Source organism: Pan paniscus, chromosome 11, assembly GCF_029289425.2.
Source record: "Pan paniscus chromosome 11, NHGRI_mPanPan1-v2.0_pri, whole genome shotgun sequence".
In the NCBI taxonomy this organism is placed as follows: domain Eukaryota; kingdom Metazoa; phylum Chordata; class Mammalia; order Primates; family Hominidae; genus Pan; species Pan paniscus.
In genome coordinates this window covers 121395835-121417664 of record NC_073260.2, presented here as the reverse complement: position 1 = coordinate 121417664, position 21830 = coordinate 121395835, and the positions used below count along the sequence as shown (strand labels likewise).

Genomic DNA, 21830 nt, shown 5'->3' with positions numbered 1-21830 from the left:
TAGACATTGCGAATTAACTCAACTGCTTCCCTTGATTCATCACATGATTATTTTAAAGTTCAGGCACAGGTTATAGGAATAATTTGCTCTGAGAGGGACAAGATTAACTAACAAAAGCAAAGAAGAATTTGACTGACTTATAACAAAGATTGTAGACAAATTGGCTCACTGTCATAATGGCCGAGAAAATGTGATAAAAATTATTGGTCCCTATTTTCCAAGAATAAAAGTATACTTTCTGCCCTGGAAGCTGTATAACTATATTCACTAGAACCAAGTCCTACTGTATATCTTCCTAGGAATGCAGAAATTATAAAGACACAATCCCAAACCTGAAAAATCTGAAAGGGAAGAGCCACATCAGAATCTGGGGAGGCACAAAGAAACCAGGCCATACTACTAAAATACTTCCACCTAGAGAACATATTATCATTCTGACTGGAACTTCAAAGAATCAAATGCTCTATGGTGGGGGGCAGAGCGCCAGAGTTCCTGTAAATGGAAAAGAAAAATCACAACTATTCCTGGGAGTCAAGAGATAAAAACCATATGAAATTGGTTAAGAGAATGGATTCTAAATATCATCTATGGAGACTGGTGGAGAGAGAGTAGAGCTGACCATTGGAAGGACTGAGCACCAGCCCTGGCTCTTTATGAACTAGCTAAGGGAGTCTGCCAATGTGTTCCACCTCTGTGAACTACAGTCTCTATATCTATATTATATAGATTAAAAACTTAATCTTCATTGCCTGTAGTTGACATGTTCTCCGCTTTTTTGATCTGCTAGCCTTGACATCTAAGAAACAGAATTCATATACTGAAGGATTTGCTATCTGTGGAAACAAAATAAGAAAACTTCTCTGAGAAAGAAAAAAATATGAAATCAGAAGTGAATGCCCTTGCAAGGAAAAAATTGGCTTTGTCCACAGGAATTCACATGAAGCAATTCCATGGAACTGTTTTCTGAGCACAGAGAAGCATTATGAAAGCTCAGCCTCTGGACAACAGCTGGGTTTGCATCTCAGCTCTGCTCTTTCCTCCTAATGTCTTAGACCAGTTTTTGAACTATGCCTCCATCTTTTTCCAAGTGCAACAAAGCATCTCACATCAGTTTGCAATACAGTATTTACAAACAACATGGAATCTGCAATGCCATTAGCCGGACTTGGTTAGGCTAAAAATGCGTACAATTCAGATTCACTTTCCTCTTCTCCATTCCAATTAATGGATTTTCATTTATCTTTTATTTTTCTGACACCTAAGATCCAAGACATAAGTGTTCTCTCAAGATGGTACAGAGTCTATCTCCATGTCTTTTAAAATATAAATTCTAAACCCAAGACTGTAAATATCAAGGCTTGTGAAATGTTTAGATGATTACTTAAAGCCAGAAAACATATCTAGTTTAAAAAAATCAATATCCATAGAGTATACTATCCATCATCCCCTAAGATGCAACAAATCTAGTGAGGCTCCAGCTTCCTTTCTTTCTCCATTCCTTATTTCCTTACTTCCTCCCTCCTCCTCTCTCCCTCCTTCTATTCCTTTCTTCCTTCCTTCCTCATTTATTTCTTCTTCTCTCTCACCCCTTTGTTTCGTTCTATAAAACCTCATTGTAATTTCTGGTGTTTGAAACAGCAGCTCAGTCTGTCTCCTTGTGAATGACTTAATAAAATTTCTCAAATAGCATCCAAACCTAGACACAAGGTAAAATTTATCTTCAATATACCTCTTCCCTACAGAGAAGAAAATCTAGCTAAGCCTCCCCATAAGGAAATGAAGTTGTGATGCAATAAACCTGACAAAAAATTAAATAGAGGTTACTACAGCAAGGTCTGTCTTCTTCAGAAATAGAAACCTCTTCCATCCAGCTATCCAAAGCAAAGTAAAGGGCTTGGAAGCCAGAAGCATACTGGAGCTTTTCTGTTCCATTGATCACTGCCAATATATTTTATGTACATTCTTTAGTTATGCAATTCAACTGCAAACACCCTGAGGGCTTCAGGGCAGGACTGTACCTGATAACTAATTTAAAAAAAAGATTTCTTCATATAGTGTTTAGCAATAAATCTATTAGAAGCACAAAATATGTTTTTCTCAAACAGGCCTTTAGAAAGTCATGCACAGACAAAAGACCCTGATACTTACTGAATGGCACTAGAATGCAAGCTCGATAAAATCAGTGATTTTTGTTTTATTCACAGTTCATGGCAGGTAGACTCCAACATATCCCCCAATAACCCCCACCTCCTGGATTTGTGTCCCTGTGTCATCTCTACCCAAGTGTGGATGGACCTTGTGACTAACCAACAAAATGTGATAAAGATCATGGAATGTCACTTCCATGATTGAGCTCCATAAAATTGAGAATTTTATCTTGCTATTAGACTCCCTTTCTTTTGCTGGCTTTCATAAAGCAAGATGCCATGTAAGGCAAACCCATGCGCCAAGGAACTCAGGGCACCAGGGAACAGCTAGCAAGAAATTGAGTTGAATTAAGCCAACAATCACATAGTCGGCTCAGAAGAGGATGCTTTACTAGTCAAGTCTTTGTATGAGACTTCGGCACTAGCTGGATCCTTGATTGTAGCTCCTGAGAGACTCTGCAGTGGAGAACTCAGCTAAGCCATGCCCAGACTCCTGGCCACAGAAACTCTGAGATAATAAATGTGTATTGTTTTAAGCCACTAAGTTGGTGGTTATTTGTTACACAGCAATGCACAACTAACACACTGCTATTTCCTCAATTCCTTGAACAGTGCCTGGCTCATAGTAGGTAGGTAATAAATACAAGTTGCACAAATCAATAAATGAAATTAAGTCCTGTCACTGATATAGAGTTACTGAAGGTCAGTAAACTATTCATCACGGTGCTGCAATGTGCAACTAGATGAATAAAGCCAATTCTTAAAACAAGCCTTCTAACAAATTCAATTTCCTAAAAACAAACATGAAGTAAATAAATACAATTTCCCACAATGAACATGTTAAGCAAGCTTTTCAGTCATCATAACAGCCTCAAGGTTGACTTATATTTTCTAGGAGAGAACAATAAACTTTATAGTTTAAAACAAAATAGCACTGGAGACCCCTTTTACCCTTCTTGGCAAAGAAACTGACCAGGAATTCAATTTCATGGTGACAACATTCAGAATATGCATTGCTCTAACCTAAATAGTCCTTTAACCCAGCCTGGCTTGTGCTCTTTATTCTTTCTGCCTTTATGATTCCTAATTGGGAAATATGCTTCAATCTTCTCACTCACATTCTCAAAAGCATTTGGGTCAGCCTCTTCCCTTCCTCTCAAGGTTTCTCATTAAATACTCTTGTGATTTGTGGCCTATGAGTCCAACTTCAATTTTAACCAAGGGTAAATTTTAAAAAAATATTTTTAGTTCTCATTACCAGTTGTGATAATTGCTAGGAAAGAAAGAAGGCTGAGAGAAATGGCAGCAGATGTGATAGGAGCAGTGGGTGCTTAGCATGATGAGAACGCCTTTCTAAATGTGACTTTCAAACTTTGAAATAAAAGATGAAAAGAACCCAAATATACAAAGGGCCAGGATGGGGTTATGGGCGTAGAACGGCATTTCAAGCAAAAGGAACAGCACATCAAAAGGCCTGAGAACAAGTTTCTCAGCAGAGTTGATTTTACAAAGTCAGCCATATTGTGAATGTGAAGGACAACTATACATAATCAGGATCACACACACACACACACACACACAAAGTCCAGCACAAAGTATCCTAACACTTTTTTTGGATGGTACTAGAATGTAAGCTCCACAAAACTAGTAACCTCTCTTTACAACTGCTTGTAAAAAATATCTTGATGTTATTTTCATTTGGTAATTTTGACTCCATTTATTTTCAAAATTAAAAGAAATCATTTTGCATTTTTTTCACTTTTCATTATTCTGTTTACGTTATTATTATTTTTTTTTTTTGCATAATCTTATGAGGTAAAAATTATCCTAGCTTCCAGGAGAGAAAACTAAGGTTCAGGCAGGTTCCAATAAATCTTCTAAGGTCACAAACTCGTAAATGGGGACATCTGACCTGGTTGATTGAACTCCCTCGCCAGCCTAGTCCTCATAAAACAGGGGTTAAAATGGTGGGAAGCAATTAACAAAAGAAGGTCATGCATAGTTTTATTTATGTGGGTGTACTGGATATTAGAAAACCTCAGTTTTGTCCAAAATATGCCAAGAGTTACATTGTCAGTCACTCCACTGTCTCACTGAGGTTTCTAAGCTTATGATGGGATACAGGTCCCCCAAACACAACTAACAAATGCTTCCTCATTCTATGGACAAATCCAACTTGGTTTTGAGGCTAAAAGTCCAACTCTACTACAGGCCAAATGTTGGGTCACTAAGTACAAGAAGGTTATCATGGAAAGACGGAAATAATCAGATTTTGAGGACAATATACCTGCGATAAAATGGACCAATAAAACGCTGTCAATATTATCTACCCTCCAGGTTACTGTATAGTTAAAGATAATTCATACAGCACTTAACACAAAGGAACAGCTTAGGTGAATGAAGGTAAATATTTGGATCTGAGAGTGATTTGGAAAACCCAGAGGTCTCTCAGACCTGACAAAAAGAACTTTTTCAAGGATATAAGGTCATTCCTCTGAGCAAAGGGTTTGTTTCTTATTAAAACGCTGGTGCACTGGGGAAAACCTGACCCCTTCCACTTTTATCAGCAACTCTTCACGGTAAAACACTGGCTGCATTGGAGGGGGTGTGGGGTGTGGGAAAGGCTCTTAGACACTGGGAGTTTACGAGGGAGGATAATCGTGGAAGGAGAAGGAGGAGGGTTCTGAATACACTCAGTTCATAGTTCTGCTTCTAACTGCCAGGGGTATGAGCACCCACCATCTGTGACAGAAGCATGGGGAAGAGGGGATAAAGAGGGATTTTCATCAGCAGCATGTCTCTAGTCTAGTACATTTTTATAAGCCTCATATTTTAAAGTAATTATTTCAAACACTAAGAGTAAATCTAGAGATCTAATATACAGCATGAGGACTATGGTAATAATATTGTATTGTATAATGAAAATTTGCTAAGAGAATAGATCTGAGGTGCTCTCACCATACAATAAAAAATAGGTAACTACAGAAGCTGATGGATATGCTAATTTTCTTGACTGTAGTCATGATTTCACTATGTATATTATAACACATTATGCTGTGCACCTTAAATACATACAATTAAAAATTAATTTTAAAGACTGTGTGATCAGTCATAACACAAAGCAAAAATATTATATCAATGATACTTTCTTTCTTGCTTCAATAACCTCTCTGTTTCCAGTATTAACTCTCAAAATCAGGGGCCGATTAACCATGCTGTCTACACTTTACTCACGAGATAGCCATACCTCTTTTTCTTCGAAGTGGCATTCACTGTAAGTACCAATCAGTGGAGTCCCTGTCTTCAAACTGGTTTATTCACCAGTACTGAATAAAGAACCAAAACTTAGTACAACCATTGAAAATAGGGGGGAAAAAAGGACAATTTTAATCGTTTTATTTATTTTATTTTATTTTATTTTATTTTATTTTATTTTATTTTGAGACAGAGTTTTACTCTTGTTGCCCAGGCTGGAGTGCAATGGCACAGTCTTGGCTCACTGCAACCTCCACCTCCTGGGTTCAAGTGATTCTCCTGCCTCAGCCTCCAGAGTAGTTGGGATTACAGGCACGCACCACCATGCCTGGCTAATTTTTGTATTTTTTTAGTAGAAACGGGGTTTCACCACGTTGGGCAGGCTGGTCTCGCACTCCAGACCTCAGGTGATCCACCCACCTCGGCCTCCCAAAGTGCTGGAATTACAGGCGTGAGTCACGCGCCCAGTACCAGTCGAAAAAAGGAACCTTAAAGGGTCTTTATTTGGCCAGGAAAACAAGGCTTTTCATCTGTTTTCACTTCTGTGTCTTCAGACTCAGCCACATGGGGCTTTGAACAGTTTTTCGTTTGTCATCCGCTCAAGGTACCAGTCCTGCCTGACAGAGGAAGGAAATGCTTTCTCTTCACTGATACACATTCCATAATGAGGACACACAAAACCAGGGCTACCTGAAATTCTCAGTTTAGTCTCATTAAAGATATTTCTTGGAAAGTTATACTGAAACCATGAAAGTATTGCTCTTGGTAAAATAACAATAAAAGAAAGAAGTTACTTAGCGGGATTCTGACCGTATTTCACATTTTTTAAACGACTCTTCAGTACAACAATAATATCTAAATTGTTGCTAGGGCGAAATGGTAGTGAGGTTGAATTTGGTGACGAATGTGAGGCATAGTCTGCTGTTTGGGAGAGGGACTGCTGTGTCAAAGATGAGTGTCGTGTTTTTTGAAGTTCAGATGGAAAAGTGCGAGAGAGTATTCTGATTCTGTGGTTGTTTGCGGGGAAGGATGGTGGTTTGTGTATCTTTTTCTCCCTCATGTCCATGTGAAGGGAGTTGTGCTAGCAACACAGGAAGGTTGTTCATCATTATCACAGTAATTGGCGAATGGGGATGCTGACATATATTGCCAAGGGGCCAGGGGTCTTAACCACTCTGCAATGCCTTTACAGTGAAGAATTTTCCCAGCTCAAGTTATTCATGCTCCATTGAGAAATACTGTGCTCCAGTAACGATTTTGTCCTGTCTCCCCAGCTCCACTCTCTCTCCCTGGGGTTCTCTGATGGATATATCAGAAGACATGAGCCTGCCCAGCCTAGCCCCCCTCCACTCTTGCTTCCTGGTCTGTCTGCCTGCAGAGTAGGTGTTTTCTGGGGTAGGCCTGCAGGTTGGTTTGTTTTGTTTTGTTTTTGAGGAGTGGGGTTAAGTTCAATTCAGGAGTGAATAATTAGGAAATCCATTGTGGGACACATCAAAAATCCATGCATTTACCTGCTTCACTCAAAACCCACCAATTTCAATGTTAATCTCATCCAAAATATACCCTCACAGAAACATCCAGAATGCTTGATCAAATCTCTAGGCACTGTGGCCCAGCCAAGTTGACACATCACACCAGCTCCAGCACCTGCCCAGAAGAGTGATGCGTTCTCGGCTCTCCAGACCAGGCCACTCACCAGCTGAGTGCCAGAGAGTGACCTCAGTCAATGCCACAAAGGATCACCTGGCCAAGCCATCCTTGGTTCCTAACTCACAGAATCTGGGAACGTTATAAAATGGTTATTTTAAGTTACCGAGTTTTGAGGTGGCTTGTTACGCTGCAATAATAACTGGAACACTCATTTTAAACTCCCATCACTCCCTCTCTCTCTTATGAAACTTCAGCTACACAGGCCACTACAAACACACATGCTCCCTCCTAGCCTCAGGCCCTTTCTACCTGCCATTCTCTCTGTCTGCAATATTTTTCCTCCAGCTCTTTGCTTAGCTGGCTCCTTTCATCTTTCCTTCCTGCTTCAGATCAAATATTACTTCCTCAGAGAAGTCTTCCCTGACCACACTCCCTAAATTGGCCTCCTTCCCTCTCTATGTAGCTTTTTTTCATTCTGTTCATTTTCTTCAAAACATTGATCTCAATCTGAAATTATCTTGCTTTCTATCTTTGACTATTGTTTTCCTCGATTAAAGCATTAGAGCTGTAGGGTAGGTTCTTAGCTAGCTCATTTATGGCTCACACAATGATTGGCACAGAATATGTGTTCCATAGATATCTGTGGAAGGAAAAGTAATGAATGCTTATCTCATATGTGGGTGACTGCCTTCAGGATCCTGTCCACAGGCCTCAACTTACTAAGTCTGCTATCATAGAATTTAATGAAGGAAGATTAGAGTTCCCATGAGCTATAAAGGGTGTTTTTCTCTGACTTTTCTTCTGCTCTTTTTTTCCCCCTCTAATGAGATGAGCATTCACCAGGGAACAAAAAGCCTAGCATCCTTTTACAATACCTCACAGACAAAAACCACCGCATTTTTATACGTGATTATCTGTGGGGCTTATTTATAAATTTTCCTAACTCTTGAGGATTAATTAAAAGACACCTCTAAACTGAAAAAGGAAAAAAATTTTCTCTTATTTCCTGGAAATCCAGTCTACTCTTAGCCTTTGTGTAATACAGCCTCAGTTCTTAATTTCTTTCTTCTCCAGTCCCCCAGTACAGGGCTTACAGAGAGCTTGGGTTAAAGGGCTGGGGAGAGGCAAGTCCATCCCCTACTTTTTTTGTTTCCCCCTTTTCCAGTTGCTGGTTTGGATACACTTGAAGCATAAAAAGCAACAAATATTTTTTTCTCATCCCCTGAACTGAGGTTCTTATCAGAAGCCAGCACTCAACCCATGCTCTATACTTCCTCATTCCCTTGTATTCTGATTCTCCCTTGTATTAACCATGTTTTTCATTTTCTGTATTCTGATACTTCAACATCTGGGGCCTTGCTAACCCAGGAGAGACTGCCCCTCCCAAGGTTTGCCAATTCCTAGAGAGTAAACAACTCACTTGGGAACATGCCTTTCAAGTATAAATCAACCAGTCCAGAGTCCACAGCCCAGTTGCCTCTTTTACTGGGCTTTCAGGCTCTGGGCCATCATCTCTCTGCCTGAATTACCCCAGGGCCAGGTACCAGACAACTAGAGAGAGCCCCTAAACCCTAGAGCCCACTGAAATCATTCAAACCAGCCAATCCCCTGCCTCACCCATTCCTTCCCACAGAAAGCACAATAAAAGCTCCTGCTAACAGTTCCCCCGCCGCCCCGCCCCCAGCTTCTGCCCCTGACCCACCCAGGTGCTTCTCCATGTGACCCCCTTGTGGTGTGGTATGCCCCCTCCTATTGGGAACTGTGAGTAACAAACCATCTTTTCAATGGCAATTGTCTCCTGATCTGTTGACCTTACTGTACCTCAAATTTCTATTAACATACTGCATTTTAAAACATCCCTCTAGACTGTAAGTCAAGCCAATGTCTTAATTGTTTTGGGCAACTTGGATTCTGCACACTCAGTGCTCAGTATTTTAAGTTTTATTTTAGCAAGACTTAGAAACCTGATTTAAAGCACTGATTCATTCAAGAAACATTTTTTGATGTCTCATGTGTACTTGGTATTGTGGAAGGCCCTGGGGATAGGAGGATGAATAAAACATGTTTTTAGGCAGGCTCCTGGCAGGATGGGGACTCAAAAAATATTTGAGAAAAGAAGAAATGAATCAATGTCTTCTCAGAGTTCACAAGCTAGAATCCATTGCTTGCCGATCCCCTGGTGTGTTACCTCTGTAAATTTGTGGTCAATTTTGGAAAGTTTGAAATTAGAATAGACTGGTTTGTCTTGCTCTGTTCCATTTTTTTTACATGTCAAGCTATTGAAATCAGGACTCTAAATGATTGTTCAAATTTTCCAAGTTATTATTTAGCAGATTTAATGGTCTTTCTTGCAACATCTTTACAAAAATATAGCCTAACTCACTCTAAGAAGAGCCTAAGGAAACTGTTGTCTGGGGGACATAAAGTAAATATAACATTAACAATAGGTCAAGTGCAGTGGTTCACATCTGTAATCCCAATGCTTTGGGAAGCTGAGGAGGGAGGATGGCTTAAGGCAAGGAGTTCAAGGCCAGCCTGGACAATATAGCAAGATTCCATCTGTACAAAAAATTGTAAAAATTATTCGGGCATTGTGGTGCATGCCTATTGTCCTAGCAACTCAGGAGGCTGAGGCAGGAGGATCACACAAGCCAAGGAGTTTGAGGTTATACCGAGCTATGATCACTCTACTGCATTCCAGCCTTGGTGACAGAGTGAGAACTTGTCTCTAAATAATAATAATAGCTAATACTTACTGAGCTCTTAGTATATGCCAGGCATTGTCCCAAACGTGGTACATGTAGTATTTTATTTAAACATTATAATTCATATTATCATCCTTAGGTTACAGATGAGGAAATGAAGCTTAAATAGAGTGAATCATTCACTACAGTTAACATAGCCAGGGAGTACAGCCAGGATTCTAATTGAGGCAGCATTATCCCAGAATCTACCTATTTAACAACTATAGCTATGAGGTAAATCTGTATAATTTTCTCAGTGTACATTGCTTAGACCCATTTCTAAAGTCCATGAAAGAATTTGGGCCAAATTTATTCCCAAAGAAATCCTAGCCACTCAAAATTCTGCTACTAAATACACAATATTTGAGTTTGCCAGAATCTTTTTTCTTCCAATAATGTATTAGAATTTCTTTTTATGCTTTCTCTTCCTGGTCCCCATCCACAGGGGCCTAGTTGGTGATATAATAAAATGAGCTACTTTAAAGAAAAACTCCAGAATAGTTTCTCTGCAAAACTTTCCGTAAAAGGGAACTGAGCTTTAATAACTACCTTCATACACTGAATGCACCTTAGGACTGGAAAGTGAGTTTTCTGCTTCCTTATTAGTGAATCTTTCCCAAGGAATTCTGTCAAAATCTTGTGGCAATGACTACCCCCCTGCCTTGGCTTTAATTATTCTATTTCCATTAGTCCGGGTCAACACATACCACAGAGGTCATCTCTGGACTTGATGTATTGCATTAAAGGCGAGCTTCTCTAGGATAATTATGTCCTCAAAGACCAGGCATTGGGGTAATGCCTTGGGGAGTCTGAAACTCCAATCACCTTGAACTTTGGATATTTCTTCTCTTAACATACATTTGTGGAAAAGAAAACCATAGGACATGAAATAATGCATAAGTCGCAAACCTGCTGTTTTCTCTGCACATGACTGGAGATTAAATAAATTGACTATAGCAGGCAAACAGTACTCTTTTCTGGAAGCTTGAGTTTCAGAATTCCCAAGAGAAACACTAAAAGCTACTTCCTTTCTTCTCTTACATCCAAAAGAGAAATCAGTGAGCTATTGAGTAAGACTTTTGATCCATTACCAAGACTCAAGCTTCCTAAAACACTAGTCAAATGGTATTTAATACTTCGTTTTAAGACCCAAACTTGCCCATCCCGGCCTACAGTAAAGGGAGAAGACACATCCCACGGCTTGCTTTCACTCCAAAACAAGCATTTATTGAGTGTCTACTATGTGCCTGATCATGTTCTAAGTCTTTGAAGATAGAGAAGTGAACTTGTATCCTTATCACTGAGGAGGGAGAAGGCAGTACCTGCCAGTTACTTGAAATTCCCTTTGGAACCAATTCACAGGGCAGAACACTTTAAACTCTACTCAGACTCTCAGAAATTGGGTAGGAAGAAACTCCCTAAGTCTTCGGAGCCTCACAGCTGCCTTAGGAGCTCTGCTTTCCACACTTACCAGAGACAGGTATTTAATATGAGCTGGGGGCAAGAAGCGTGAACCCCTCCAATTTTTATGCAAAGTTTTGTGAGCAAGTATGAGCATTTGCTGGAGCCAAAGTCTACAAGTGTCCTCGTATTCTCAAAAAGATCTGGAATCCTACCAAGGTTAAAAGCATTCCCCTAATATACCCACAACTCGTGGAGCCCAGGTGACTGCGCTTATGCTTTCTTGGTGAAGGCCACATGTCGAACCAAAAAGTCATGCCAGATGGATGCCACAGTGACCGCAACAGCTACTTAGCCTGGTGTACACCCCGCTCAGTCCTTTCTCAACTTCACAACTTCGCTCACCAGAAAGCTTCGGGTGCAACTGTAAGATGGCCTATTCCTTTGGAAAGGAATGAGAAACACGTAGGCTTGGAAGTACTGAGACATTGGGGCCTCTCCTGTTTTGGTCCTGAATGGATTCCCGGCGAAGAAATCACATGCCTCTCTTCTCCTGACCCCACTTTTGGCATCTCAAGGCCGAAGCTGGTTCTCAGAGCTCGTCTGCCTACAGCTACTAAGTTCTCTGAGAGCAATAAAGATACGACGGGATCCATCTGGACGTTTTCCGGACAGGAGAGGCAGCCCGGCATTTCCCTTCGGAGAGTTGCTGGGGATGCACACCTGCTCTGGGACAGCCGGAGTGCGCAACCCGCACTTCTACACGCGCGCGCCGGGCAACAGAGCGCACCGCGGTACACGCACGCCGACCGGACACACGCAGTCTCGTACACGCCCAACGAGCGCACACACCCGCACTCCATGCACGCGCGATGGGCGCACACACTCGCATCCCTACACGTGCGCTAAAGCGCACACACCCGCGCTCCTATTACCGCGCTCGCGCGCAAAACAGCCGCAACTTCCGAGTGGGACCCGGCATGCGGGGGTAGTGCCCGGTACTTCACCATCAGTCACCGTCGCGTCCGCCTCCTCCCGTGCTTTTTGCACCTCCAGCCGCAGAGATTTCCGGCTGCGGCACAAGAACTGTCCAGGCCGAAAGAGCTGCTCCTCCGTCACAAAGCGCAGTTGCACACTGTACTGCAGGCGCGCGGGGACCCGGGCCGGAGCCGGGGTCGCAGCCATGGTCCAAGCGCCTCTGCTCCTGAGCCCTAGCAGTGCCTCCCCCGCGCTGCTCTGGGCACCGAGAAACTGCTGGGGCAAGGGGGAGGCATTTGGAAGCGCGCACCACCTTCCCCAGCTCCCGTTGCAAGTTCAATCTTCGACCTCCGAGACGCCCGGTGACTTCTGCTGGCACCTGCTGCCCTCGGCATCACCTCCCTCATCCCCCTGGAGGGCACGCTGGAAAGCTGCAACTCCCCACCCTCCGCACAGGAGCGCCCCGTATACGCGCAGATGGGCCCAGCCACCCAGCGGGGCGGCAGCCCCGAACACACAAGTTTGGAGAGCGCGCGAGGCACCTGAAAGTGGTCGGGGTTTGGAAGCAAAAGGGTGACACCTGCTGTTCGCTGGGACCGCTCTGCGGGTGTGGGCGTCGGTTTGGAAACGTCCTTTGCCTGAGCTCTGCTTGGTGACTGGGCACTCGCTCTTGGTGTGATTCTGGCGCAACTGGCACCCACGTGTGAGCAGCAGTCCCAAGTGCTGAGTTCTTTCCTCACTGACAGGGTCGAGAGAGCAGCAGCAATGTGATAGGAAAGTCCGCAGACATTTGTCAACTAGCTGGGCCCAAAAGACCATATTCGTCTTCCATTACTTAACTTGGGATTGAAGGTTTACTCGCTGCTGTATTGTGAACCATTTCCCTACAAGTGGGCCGGCAGAGCCAGGGACTCTTGTCCCAAAGTTGATGCCTATCTCTAGCAGCTACCCAGCAGAGTCTCTCGGCTCCAGCTTAAAAGGTTGGGCTCTCCAAGCTCTGAGTAACCAATTCGCAGGTCCTTAGTCCTCTTTGCAGAGAAACTGATCTGCTGCAGAGTTAAGAAAAGAAGCAGTTCTTCTTTTGACAAGAATCCCCCACACTTACAGATTCATGTGCCATAAAAGGACCTTTTCTTCAAAAGCTGAACTGCTTTCTGTGCGCCCCCAGGCTGTGACCTCCTAATAGAATGAATTGCAGGGAGGAAGCAAGGTTTGTAAATCCATTCTGATCCTCTGAAGACAATGTTCCTCTTAACTGAGCAGGTTGACTTTAGAAGAACCAGCTTCCCTAGAAGTCCTGGGTTCTGTGACTTCAGAGCTGCCAAGTGGGACTGTGAAACCCAGCCAAGCTGTATGAAGTCCTGGGTCTCACTTATCTGCCTCCCACACCTTCTTCTTTCTCCCAGTTCCTGATCAGGCCTCTCTGGCTTCTCCAAATTTCCTTTAAGAGTTTTTCCTCCTCACCCTCCTTCTCTCTGTCTCTCATCTTTCTCAATCATCTAAGTACTCTTTTCCCTTTTTCTCATTCTCACATTCTGTTGCTGCATGGCTTTGATTCAGGCTCTGGAAGCTCTTAGGAATGAGATTTTCTCAGTCTGGCGTAAAGGCCATAAAACACTGCATCCCACTTCGCCCTGACACACCTTCCACCTGTTGACGGAGGGATGACAATGTTGTGACCAGAAGCTTGCAGGAACCTAACCCTAGGTATTTCCCCTAGGAGGAACGTTAGTGGCACCTTCATCTAAATAACAACATTTGACTATATTTTACAATAACAATGCCTTTTTTAGGGTGCTTAGCAAAGAGATCCCAGTAACTACTAGATAATCTCTCTAAGTTCAGAGCTCCTGCCTTAACCCCAAAGAATGAACACCGTTGACTTTTAGGTCACATATTCTTGGTAGATGAGGTATTTTGGCTCATGGGCCTCCCAGCCTCTCAGATCCAATCTTACACAGTGTTTCACCTATTCTGCCTGGATGTAAGTCAGGATCTGGTCATAAAAATAAAAGCCTGCCTAATTATGAACTAACTCACCTTCCTGAACTCAGAGCTGGGCCCTCTCAAAAGCACAAGTGACTCAGAATATAAAGTGCTTCCTCAAGCTCCTCTCACGTAGTTTACAGCCAAGAACAAAACTGGCCCATGTAGAAGGGACCTAATTTTTTTCTGAAGTTCTTCATAACAAATCCTTTATGAAGTCTTTATGGTAATGCCAATATTAATCATTGATAAAATTGCCTTATTGTGTTTCATTTATTATTTCTTCAGATGGATGTATTGGTTTCCAAGGGCTACTGTAACAAATCACCACAAACTTGGTGGCGTCAAACAACAGAATTTCCCCCGCAGTTCCGGAGGCCGGCAGCCTGAAATCAAGGCATCAGCATGGTCTTATTTCCTTTAGAGGCTCTGGGGAGAATCCTTCCTTGTTTCTTCCAGCTTCTGGAAGCCTTCCCTGTTTCTTGGCTTCCTTCCCTGCCTCACTCCAACCTCTGCCTCCATGGTCACATTACCTCCTCATCTTCATGTGTCTTCTCTTCTGTCTCTTACAAGGGCAGTTGCCATTGGATTTAGGGCCCATCCAGGTTTTCCAGGATGATCAACATTTGACTATGTTTTACAATATCCTTGATTACATCTTCAAAGACCCTTTTTCCAAGTAAGGTCGCATTCACAGGTTTGGAAAGTTAGAATGTACATATGTCTTTTGGAGGACAACCATTGAAAGAACCCACACATTCCCTGGTAGCCACCACTGGGGAAGAGAACGTGCTTACAAGATATCATTTCAAAGCTTAGGCCCAGCCCTTGTGTGTGTGACTTGGTGATTAGCACACTTGTTATTCCTGGCAGACGTGAGAGAAGACAGGTTGACAGAAGGATTGTGCGAGGTAGGGTGAGAGGGTCATGGTAACTAGACCGTATTACTAGAGAAACTAAAATGTACTGCATATTCCAGGAAAAGATGGACTTTGTTATGAAAGATGGGAAACATTATGAAGAAAGTAGAATGTTTATCTTTTTTTGTTTTTGTTTTTTTGTTTTTTTTTTGAGACAGAGCCTTGCTCTGTTGCCCAGGCTGGAGTGCAGTGGCACAATCTTGGCTCACTGCAACCTCCACCTCCTCAGTTCAAGCGATTCTCCTGCCTCAGCCTCCCGAGTAGCTGGGACTACAGATGCGTGCCACCACGCCCAGCTAATTTTTTGTATTTTTTTAAGTAGAGATGGGGTTTCACCGTGTTAGCTAGGATGGTCTCGATCTTCTGACCTTGTGGTTTGCCCACCTCAGCCTCCCAAAGTGCTGGGATTACAGGCGTGAGCCACTGCTCCTGGGCCATGTTTATCTTTCTTAAAAAATAAACTATATTGATTCTGCAAATTAATATTTTCCCAGAGACAGGAGAGGGAGAAAGAGAAAGAGCGTGAGAGCAAGAGAGAGAGAGAGAAACAGAATGACTCAACCTTTACTCTCTATACCAGTAGTCTTCAAGCTGAGGTATGTTAAGACCCAGGAAGGAGTATTTTAAGGAAATAAATTTCCAGACCCTCTACTTCCACAAATAGTTTTTTTTTAAACTGATCTTCCTCAGAAACACTAATGAAGATGCAGATTCCCCTTCTCAGTGCTCACTTTTTTAAGGAAAGGCATACCTGTCACTCATCCTAAATTTTATGATGTCTAGTGTCTAGCTGCCATACGCACAAAAAATTTACAGCACCAAAAAAAAGACACAATTCAAAATATTGCTGTAGCTGTAGAGAAACTAAATGACTGTAATCATTTCAAAACTCAGATGGTAGCTAATTCTTTGTTCATAATAACATTGAGGGAGACCTATTAAGGTGCCAACTGAGAGATCGTTAAAAATAATCTTTGATGATAGATTACTGTGTGACTTAGCAACTTCCAGCAATAACAGTGGCCACAGAATGAGTGGTCCTTACACTTAAATTCCCTTACCTTCATGGCTATCTTCATCTATAATTAGTAATAAAAAGTATAGTAATAATTAAATCAAGAGTTTTTATGAGACATATGGTCATGGAATTTTTTTAAGTTGCATTTAAATTTATATACATTTTAGTTGTAGCAGGTATAAGGTTAGGATAACAGATGTTTAAGTGTAAACTATATTACAAGTAGCATAAAATTCTATGGAGTAAGTACATTGGAAATAAGATTTGGAAAAGATAAGGAAAATATATATGATTTCTGACTATAAGAACTTGTCAGATATTTTTAATGGATGATAATGAATGTCAAATAACCACATTAATTAGAATTGCTGGCTTCCTTTAAAATGTGACTATAACTATTCCTTAATGTCAATATTAGCAATCAACTGGAAAAAATATTCTTGTGAATGTTTTAATTCGAAATATTTTAGATGTCAAATATGTGCAGGTAATGTTAAAATATGTGCAGGTAATGTTACGGTAGGTAGCTAGTCAGGCATGAACAGAGCAGGAGAGGGCTACCCCACCACACAAATGCATCAGGAATGTCAGGAGACCATCAGGCGATGGTCAGGTGGTTGTCAACTATCTCTCTAAAATAACAAAATAATTGGTCACAGCTGGCGCCAGCGAAAGGCAGTCTCCCAGTGGATAGAAAACACCTGAAACTGTTGATCAGCAGCTTCTCAATAAGATCTTGGGAGTTGGGCAAATGGGCTCAAGCATGCGCATTAAGAGGCAAATGGCGGGGTTTAACTGGTATATGACCTTCCTCTAGGAATGCTAGACTGGTAAGGGAAGAACGCCTCAAGTGAGCATCTGTACAACTCCAGTGTCACGATCAGGGTTGGGGTCCAGCCCCAGTAGAGGTCTGAGGAGAGTGGGTGGATGTGGGGTGGGGGAGCTGGAAGAACACTGGAGAGACACCAGGTAAATGAGAGTTGGCTTTATTCAGCAGCCCCTTCACAGGGTCAGTGTTACGTTTACACACTGCACAGAAAACAGTGGCTGAGAGCCAGGTGGGGAGCTTCTCTATGTTGTGTCTACATGGTTATGATTATATAAGACATGGGACTATGTGCTTGCACCGCAATCCCACTGAGTCAGCTAGGCTGTTTACCTTGGCCTGTGCCTGCTGCCCTACTTGGCTGCAGCACAGCCATGTTCCTTAATCCAGTAACCACACTGTGTTCTCCCCTCCCAAGGGCTGGCAGCCCACTACACGTGTGCACAGCCCACCCCAAGGGAGGAATCGGGTGAGACATAACCCAAGACCCAGGCAGTATGCCAATGTATAAAACCCCAAGTTGAAAGGGCATTTTGACCCTCAAATGCATTTGATCTCTCAAGTCGCCGTCTTCCAAGTACGCTTGACTACCTTTCACTCCTGGTCTAAAGCCTTTTAATAAACTTTCACTCCTGCTGTAAAACTTGCCATGGTCTCTCCTTCTGCCTATGCCCCTCAGTCAAATTCTTTCTTCTGAGGAGGCAAGAATTGAGTTTGCTGCAGATCTATACAGTCCGCTGCTAACAGTAATCTCTGAATTTACAAAATTCTTTTAGGGATACACAGCAAATAAATAAATAAATAAATAAATAAATAAAATTGCTGTAGACAAGCAGAATAAAGAAAGAGGCATGGCAACACCTCTTTGCTGTTAGGATCTTGAAGATGTTTCGCCTCTCCCACTCTTCCCAATAGAACCTGGGTGCCAGAGACTACCTGGGACAGCTCTACTGACGTCATCAGCACATGATTCTGGCCTCATTAACTCTAATTTGGGAAAAGTGCTTCTGGAGGAAAGGGAAGAAATTCTAAGGTAAAAGCAACTCTTAAGGGTGAGGTCAGGTTTTTTGAGAAGAGTGCATGGGATGGCCCAAGTTAGAAGTCACAAAGATGGTCTGGTCTTAGAGAGAGAGAGGGTGCGCCTGCCAAGAGAGAAGCAAAGGCAGGACCTGGGAACATGCTGAGAGGGTTTGTCTGTAGCTCACGAGGAAAGTCTCATTTGGGGTATAGTTTCTCTTATTTCAGGTTAGAGTTTCTTCCAATCACCTCATTTCAGTAGTTCAGTCTGTCAGTGTGGTGTGCGATGAGATAGGGTAAGAGAGAGAAACGTGACCTGCGTCTCAGGGAGGGAGCATTTTATCTAGAAGAGTGAGTCCAGGATTGCTGGTCATTACTAGCAGGATGTGAAAGGGAGCCCCACAGGGGTGGGAGGGCAAGGAAGGAGCAAGCCATGGTGGGGACTATGCTAATGGTTTCTGGAGGAGGCAGATTTGGTGTCCAACCCCAGCCCCACCTCTTACTGCCTGGGTAAATGGGGCTATTACTTAGATGCTTTGAATTTGGGGAAGCCTTTACAGTAAACCCAATATAACTCTACAGGCTTATTGTGAAAATTAAATGGCACTGTATAGCAAGCACTCAACATATAGTTAGTGGCTATCATTAGTATTTGCTGAAGAAAATATGGAAAAGTTAAAAGAGAAGCTTGAATGAACCATATCCCCTCACCTGAAGGCAATTATTGGAATGCTTTTAGCGTAGTTATTTCTATTTTTTCTTAATTTTGGCATTAAGGCAGCTTTTATTGAATAGAAAGAGAAGAACAATGTGAATAACCCCTGTAAGAGAAGACCTGACTCAGTTGTTCCCTGACAAGAGAAAAGAGGTTCATTAGTTATAAAATCATGTGAGTTTCAGCTTTTACTTATTTTTGTTTTTGTTGTTCAGTCATTCATTTATGGCTTGTGATTTATATCACATTCATACTCAGAGGCACAGTGGCATGTTTCGTAAATCTAGCAAATACATAAACAGCAGCTATATTTTCCTGTTTCTATGGAAGTGAAACCAAAGTAGACTGGGGAAAACAAGCTGGAAAATTAAGAGAAGTGGAGGTTGGGGGGGCATTTTGGAAAAATAATGTGATTATGCATAACTTGCCAATCCACATTCAAATCCAAGTTGAGACCCCCTGCAGGGGACAGCTACAAGGACATTATTTCCCTGATCATCAGCCTGGAGCTCTTTCCAGAGAGCTGATGTGTCTGTGTGAGATTTGTACATGATTTCTCAGAAGGTTCTTTTCTTGATCTTCAAGCAGGAATTACAAGACAGACATAGTAAGCTTGCTGACACACCTCTTATTCTCTCTGGAACTGACCATAAACCAGAATACATTTGATTATCTGATTTAGTGGAGACCATAGTAAAAAGAATAAAATGGATGATATAAAAATTGCACCAGCATATACTTAACTAAGGTAGCTATATCCTTTTCAATTTCTTTATACATAAAAGAAAGTTGCTATACCAGGTAATCCTAATATTTCCATCCAATTTTAATATTCCATGTATTGAGAAGAATAGCTAATATTTATTCATTGGTCTACATGCATCGACTCATTTGTAAATATCATATGGTTGCAGATTTACCTTTAGGCCAGTATTAACATTAGTCCACATTCTGAAAGGGAATGCTGGTTAAAATTTATCATGCATGAGAATCACCTGGAGAGAGTGTTAAAATGCAGATTGCTGGGCTCTGCCCCCAGTGATTCTGATTTAGCAGGCCTAGTGCAGTGCCCAAGAACTGTTATTTCTAATAAAGTCTTAGGTACTGCTGGTGCTGCCATTCTGACACCTGTGGACTTAAAGCAGCTCTGTTCTAAGCTTGGGAGAGGCGGCGTCCAAAGTCAGGCTGCACATTAAAAAGTACAGCAGCTAAATCAGGAAGCTGATGAGTTACATACAGATAATGGAGGATAACTGCTACTGTCTGAATGTTTGCATCCCCCCCCCCAAATTTATATTTTAGAATCCTAACCCCCAAGGTGATGGTGTTAGGAGGTGGGGCATTTTGGGAGGTGATTAGGTCCTATAGGCAGAGCCTTCATGATTAGGATTAGTGCCCTAATAAAAAGGGACCCCTCTCAAGATCATTCTTGTTGGTTAAAAAAATTAATAAGATAAAAAATAAAAGGGACCCCAGAGACCTGCCTTCTCCTTCCACTGTGTGGAAACACAGCAAAAGTGCAATTCTGTGAACCAGGAAGCAGGTCTGCACCAGACACTGGATCTGCCGGTGCCTGGATCTTGGACTTCCCAGCCTCCAGAACTGTGAGAAATACATTTTTAGCTTTCATAAGTGACCCTGTCTATGGTATTTTGTCACAGCAGCCCAAATGGACTAAGACAATAACTGTATCATTTAATCACAAGTGTGTAGTACTTGTGGGCAGTTCACTTTGCCACATTTTGAAACTATTTCCACATCATTTCAAAGCTATAATAATAGCTTATCTTCTTAGGGATGGCTTGACACAAATAAAATTTCTAGAAGGGGCAAATGAAGGATAGAATGACCTCGAAGAGCCTTAACTCCACATGTATGCCGACAAATGAGCACTTCCCTTTCATTCGTATTTGTTGCATAAGCATCTGAGGCATAGTACAAAGAGCACTTTAACCTCTTCCATGTTTCCACTTCTTTAACCGCAAAGTGCAGACGGTAACACCTGTACCAAAGACTTGCTGGGAAGATTTAGTGAATAACGCATATGAAAGCAACAATACTCCCCAGGAAAATCATCCCTGACTTGCCTGCAAATCAATCCCCATTCTCTCAGGGCACCTCATTCTTTTCTTTCAGAACACTTACCATGGATTGGAACTATATATTTGAGAGGGAGGATGGTAATTTGATTAATATCTCTCTCCCTCATGCTATTGTAAACTCCATGAATATCTATTTTTCCCATTGTTAAATCCACAACACTTAACCTGGTTGTGGTTCATAGCAGACAATCGAAATATTTGTAGAATGAATGACAATGATTGGCCCATGGTAAAAATTCAGTTAAAGCCATTTAAAAATGAATATATATACGTACAAAATATGAGGTACAATCAAAATGAGAAGTTAAGGAAGATATTCTTAATAATTAAGAACTGCAACATGACCATAGAACTGACTGCACAGTCAACACAGCATTGGCAGAAAACTGCTGAAGTCTCTAGCTCCTTGCCACTATAAAGCAAACATGAAGACTCTTGTGTTTAAGAATTGTATCATTACCTACTAGAAAAAAAATTAAGCTGAGCCACTAATCTCTGGGGTTGTCCTTCTTTGTTTAAGAATCTACTTCGTGGCCGGGTGCGGTGGCTCATGCCTGTAATACCAGCACTTTGGGAGGCCGAGGTGGGTGGATCACGACGAGGTCAAGAGATCGAGACCATCCTGGCCAACATGGTGAAACCCCATCTCTACTAAAAATACAAAAATTAGCTGGGCATGGTGGTACGCACCTGTAGTCCCAGCCACTTGGGAGGCTGAGGCAGGAGAATCACTTGAACCCGAGAGTCTTAAGTTGCAGTGAGCCGAGATCGCGCCACTGCACTCAAGCCTGGGCGACAGACGGAGATGCCATCTCAAAAAAACAATCTACTTCACCTCTGATTTCTTCAAATGCCTTGCCTGTTCTTTCTGAGCCCTCCTTAACAGAAAATTGAAATCAGTGGTAAGCAGAGATTCTTAGAATTTACAAGCATAATGCAGATTTGCAGCTCAATAATTCCTACAGGTCTGCCAAATTTGTCAAATTTATAATGATGGTCTGGGGGGAAAATTGCTCAATTAGATTGCCAAGAACACTGACATGCACAGAGAACATAAATTTTTACCTTTCA

At 42.1% G+C, this 21830-nt stretch overlaps 1 protein-coding gene across 1 annotated transcript; it reads left to right on the top strand.

The window, feature by feature from the left end:
* The first annotated feature begins 11005 nt into the window (after window positions 1-11005).
* On the top strand, window positions 11006-20195 carry LOC103786919 (uncharacterized). Its single transcript, XM_055092198.1, has 2 exons — window positions 11006-13385; window positions 17841-20195. The coding sequence occupies exon 1, from the start codon at window positions 11913-11915 to the stop codon at window positions 12750-12752; it is 840 nt and encodes a 279-aa protein (XP_054948173.1). The 5' UTR covers window positions 11006-11912; the 3' UTR covers window positions 12753-13385; window positions 17841-20195.
* The last annotated feature ends 1635 nt before the right edge of the window (window positions 20196-21830 follow it).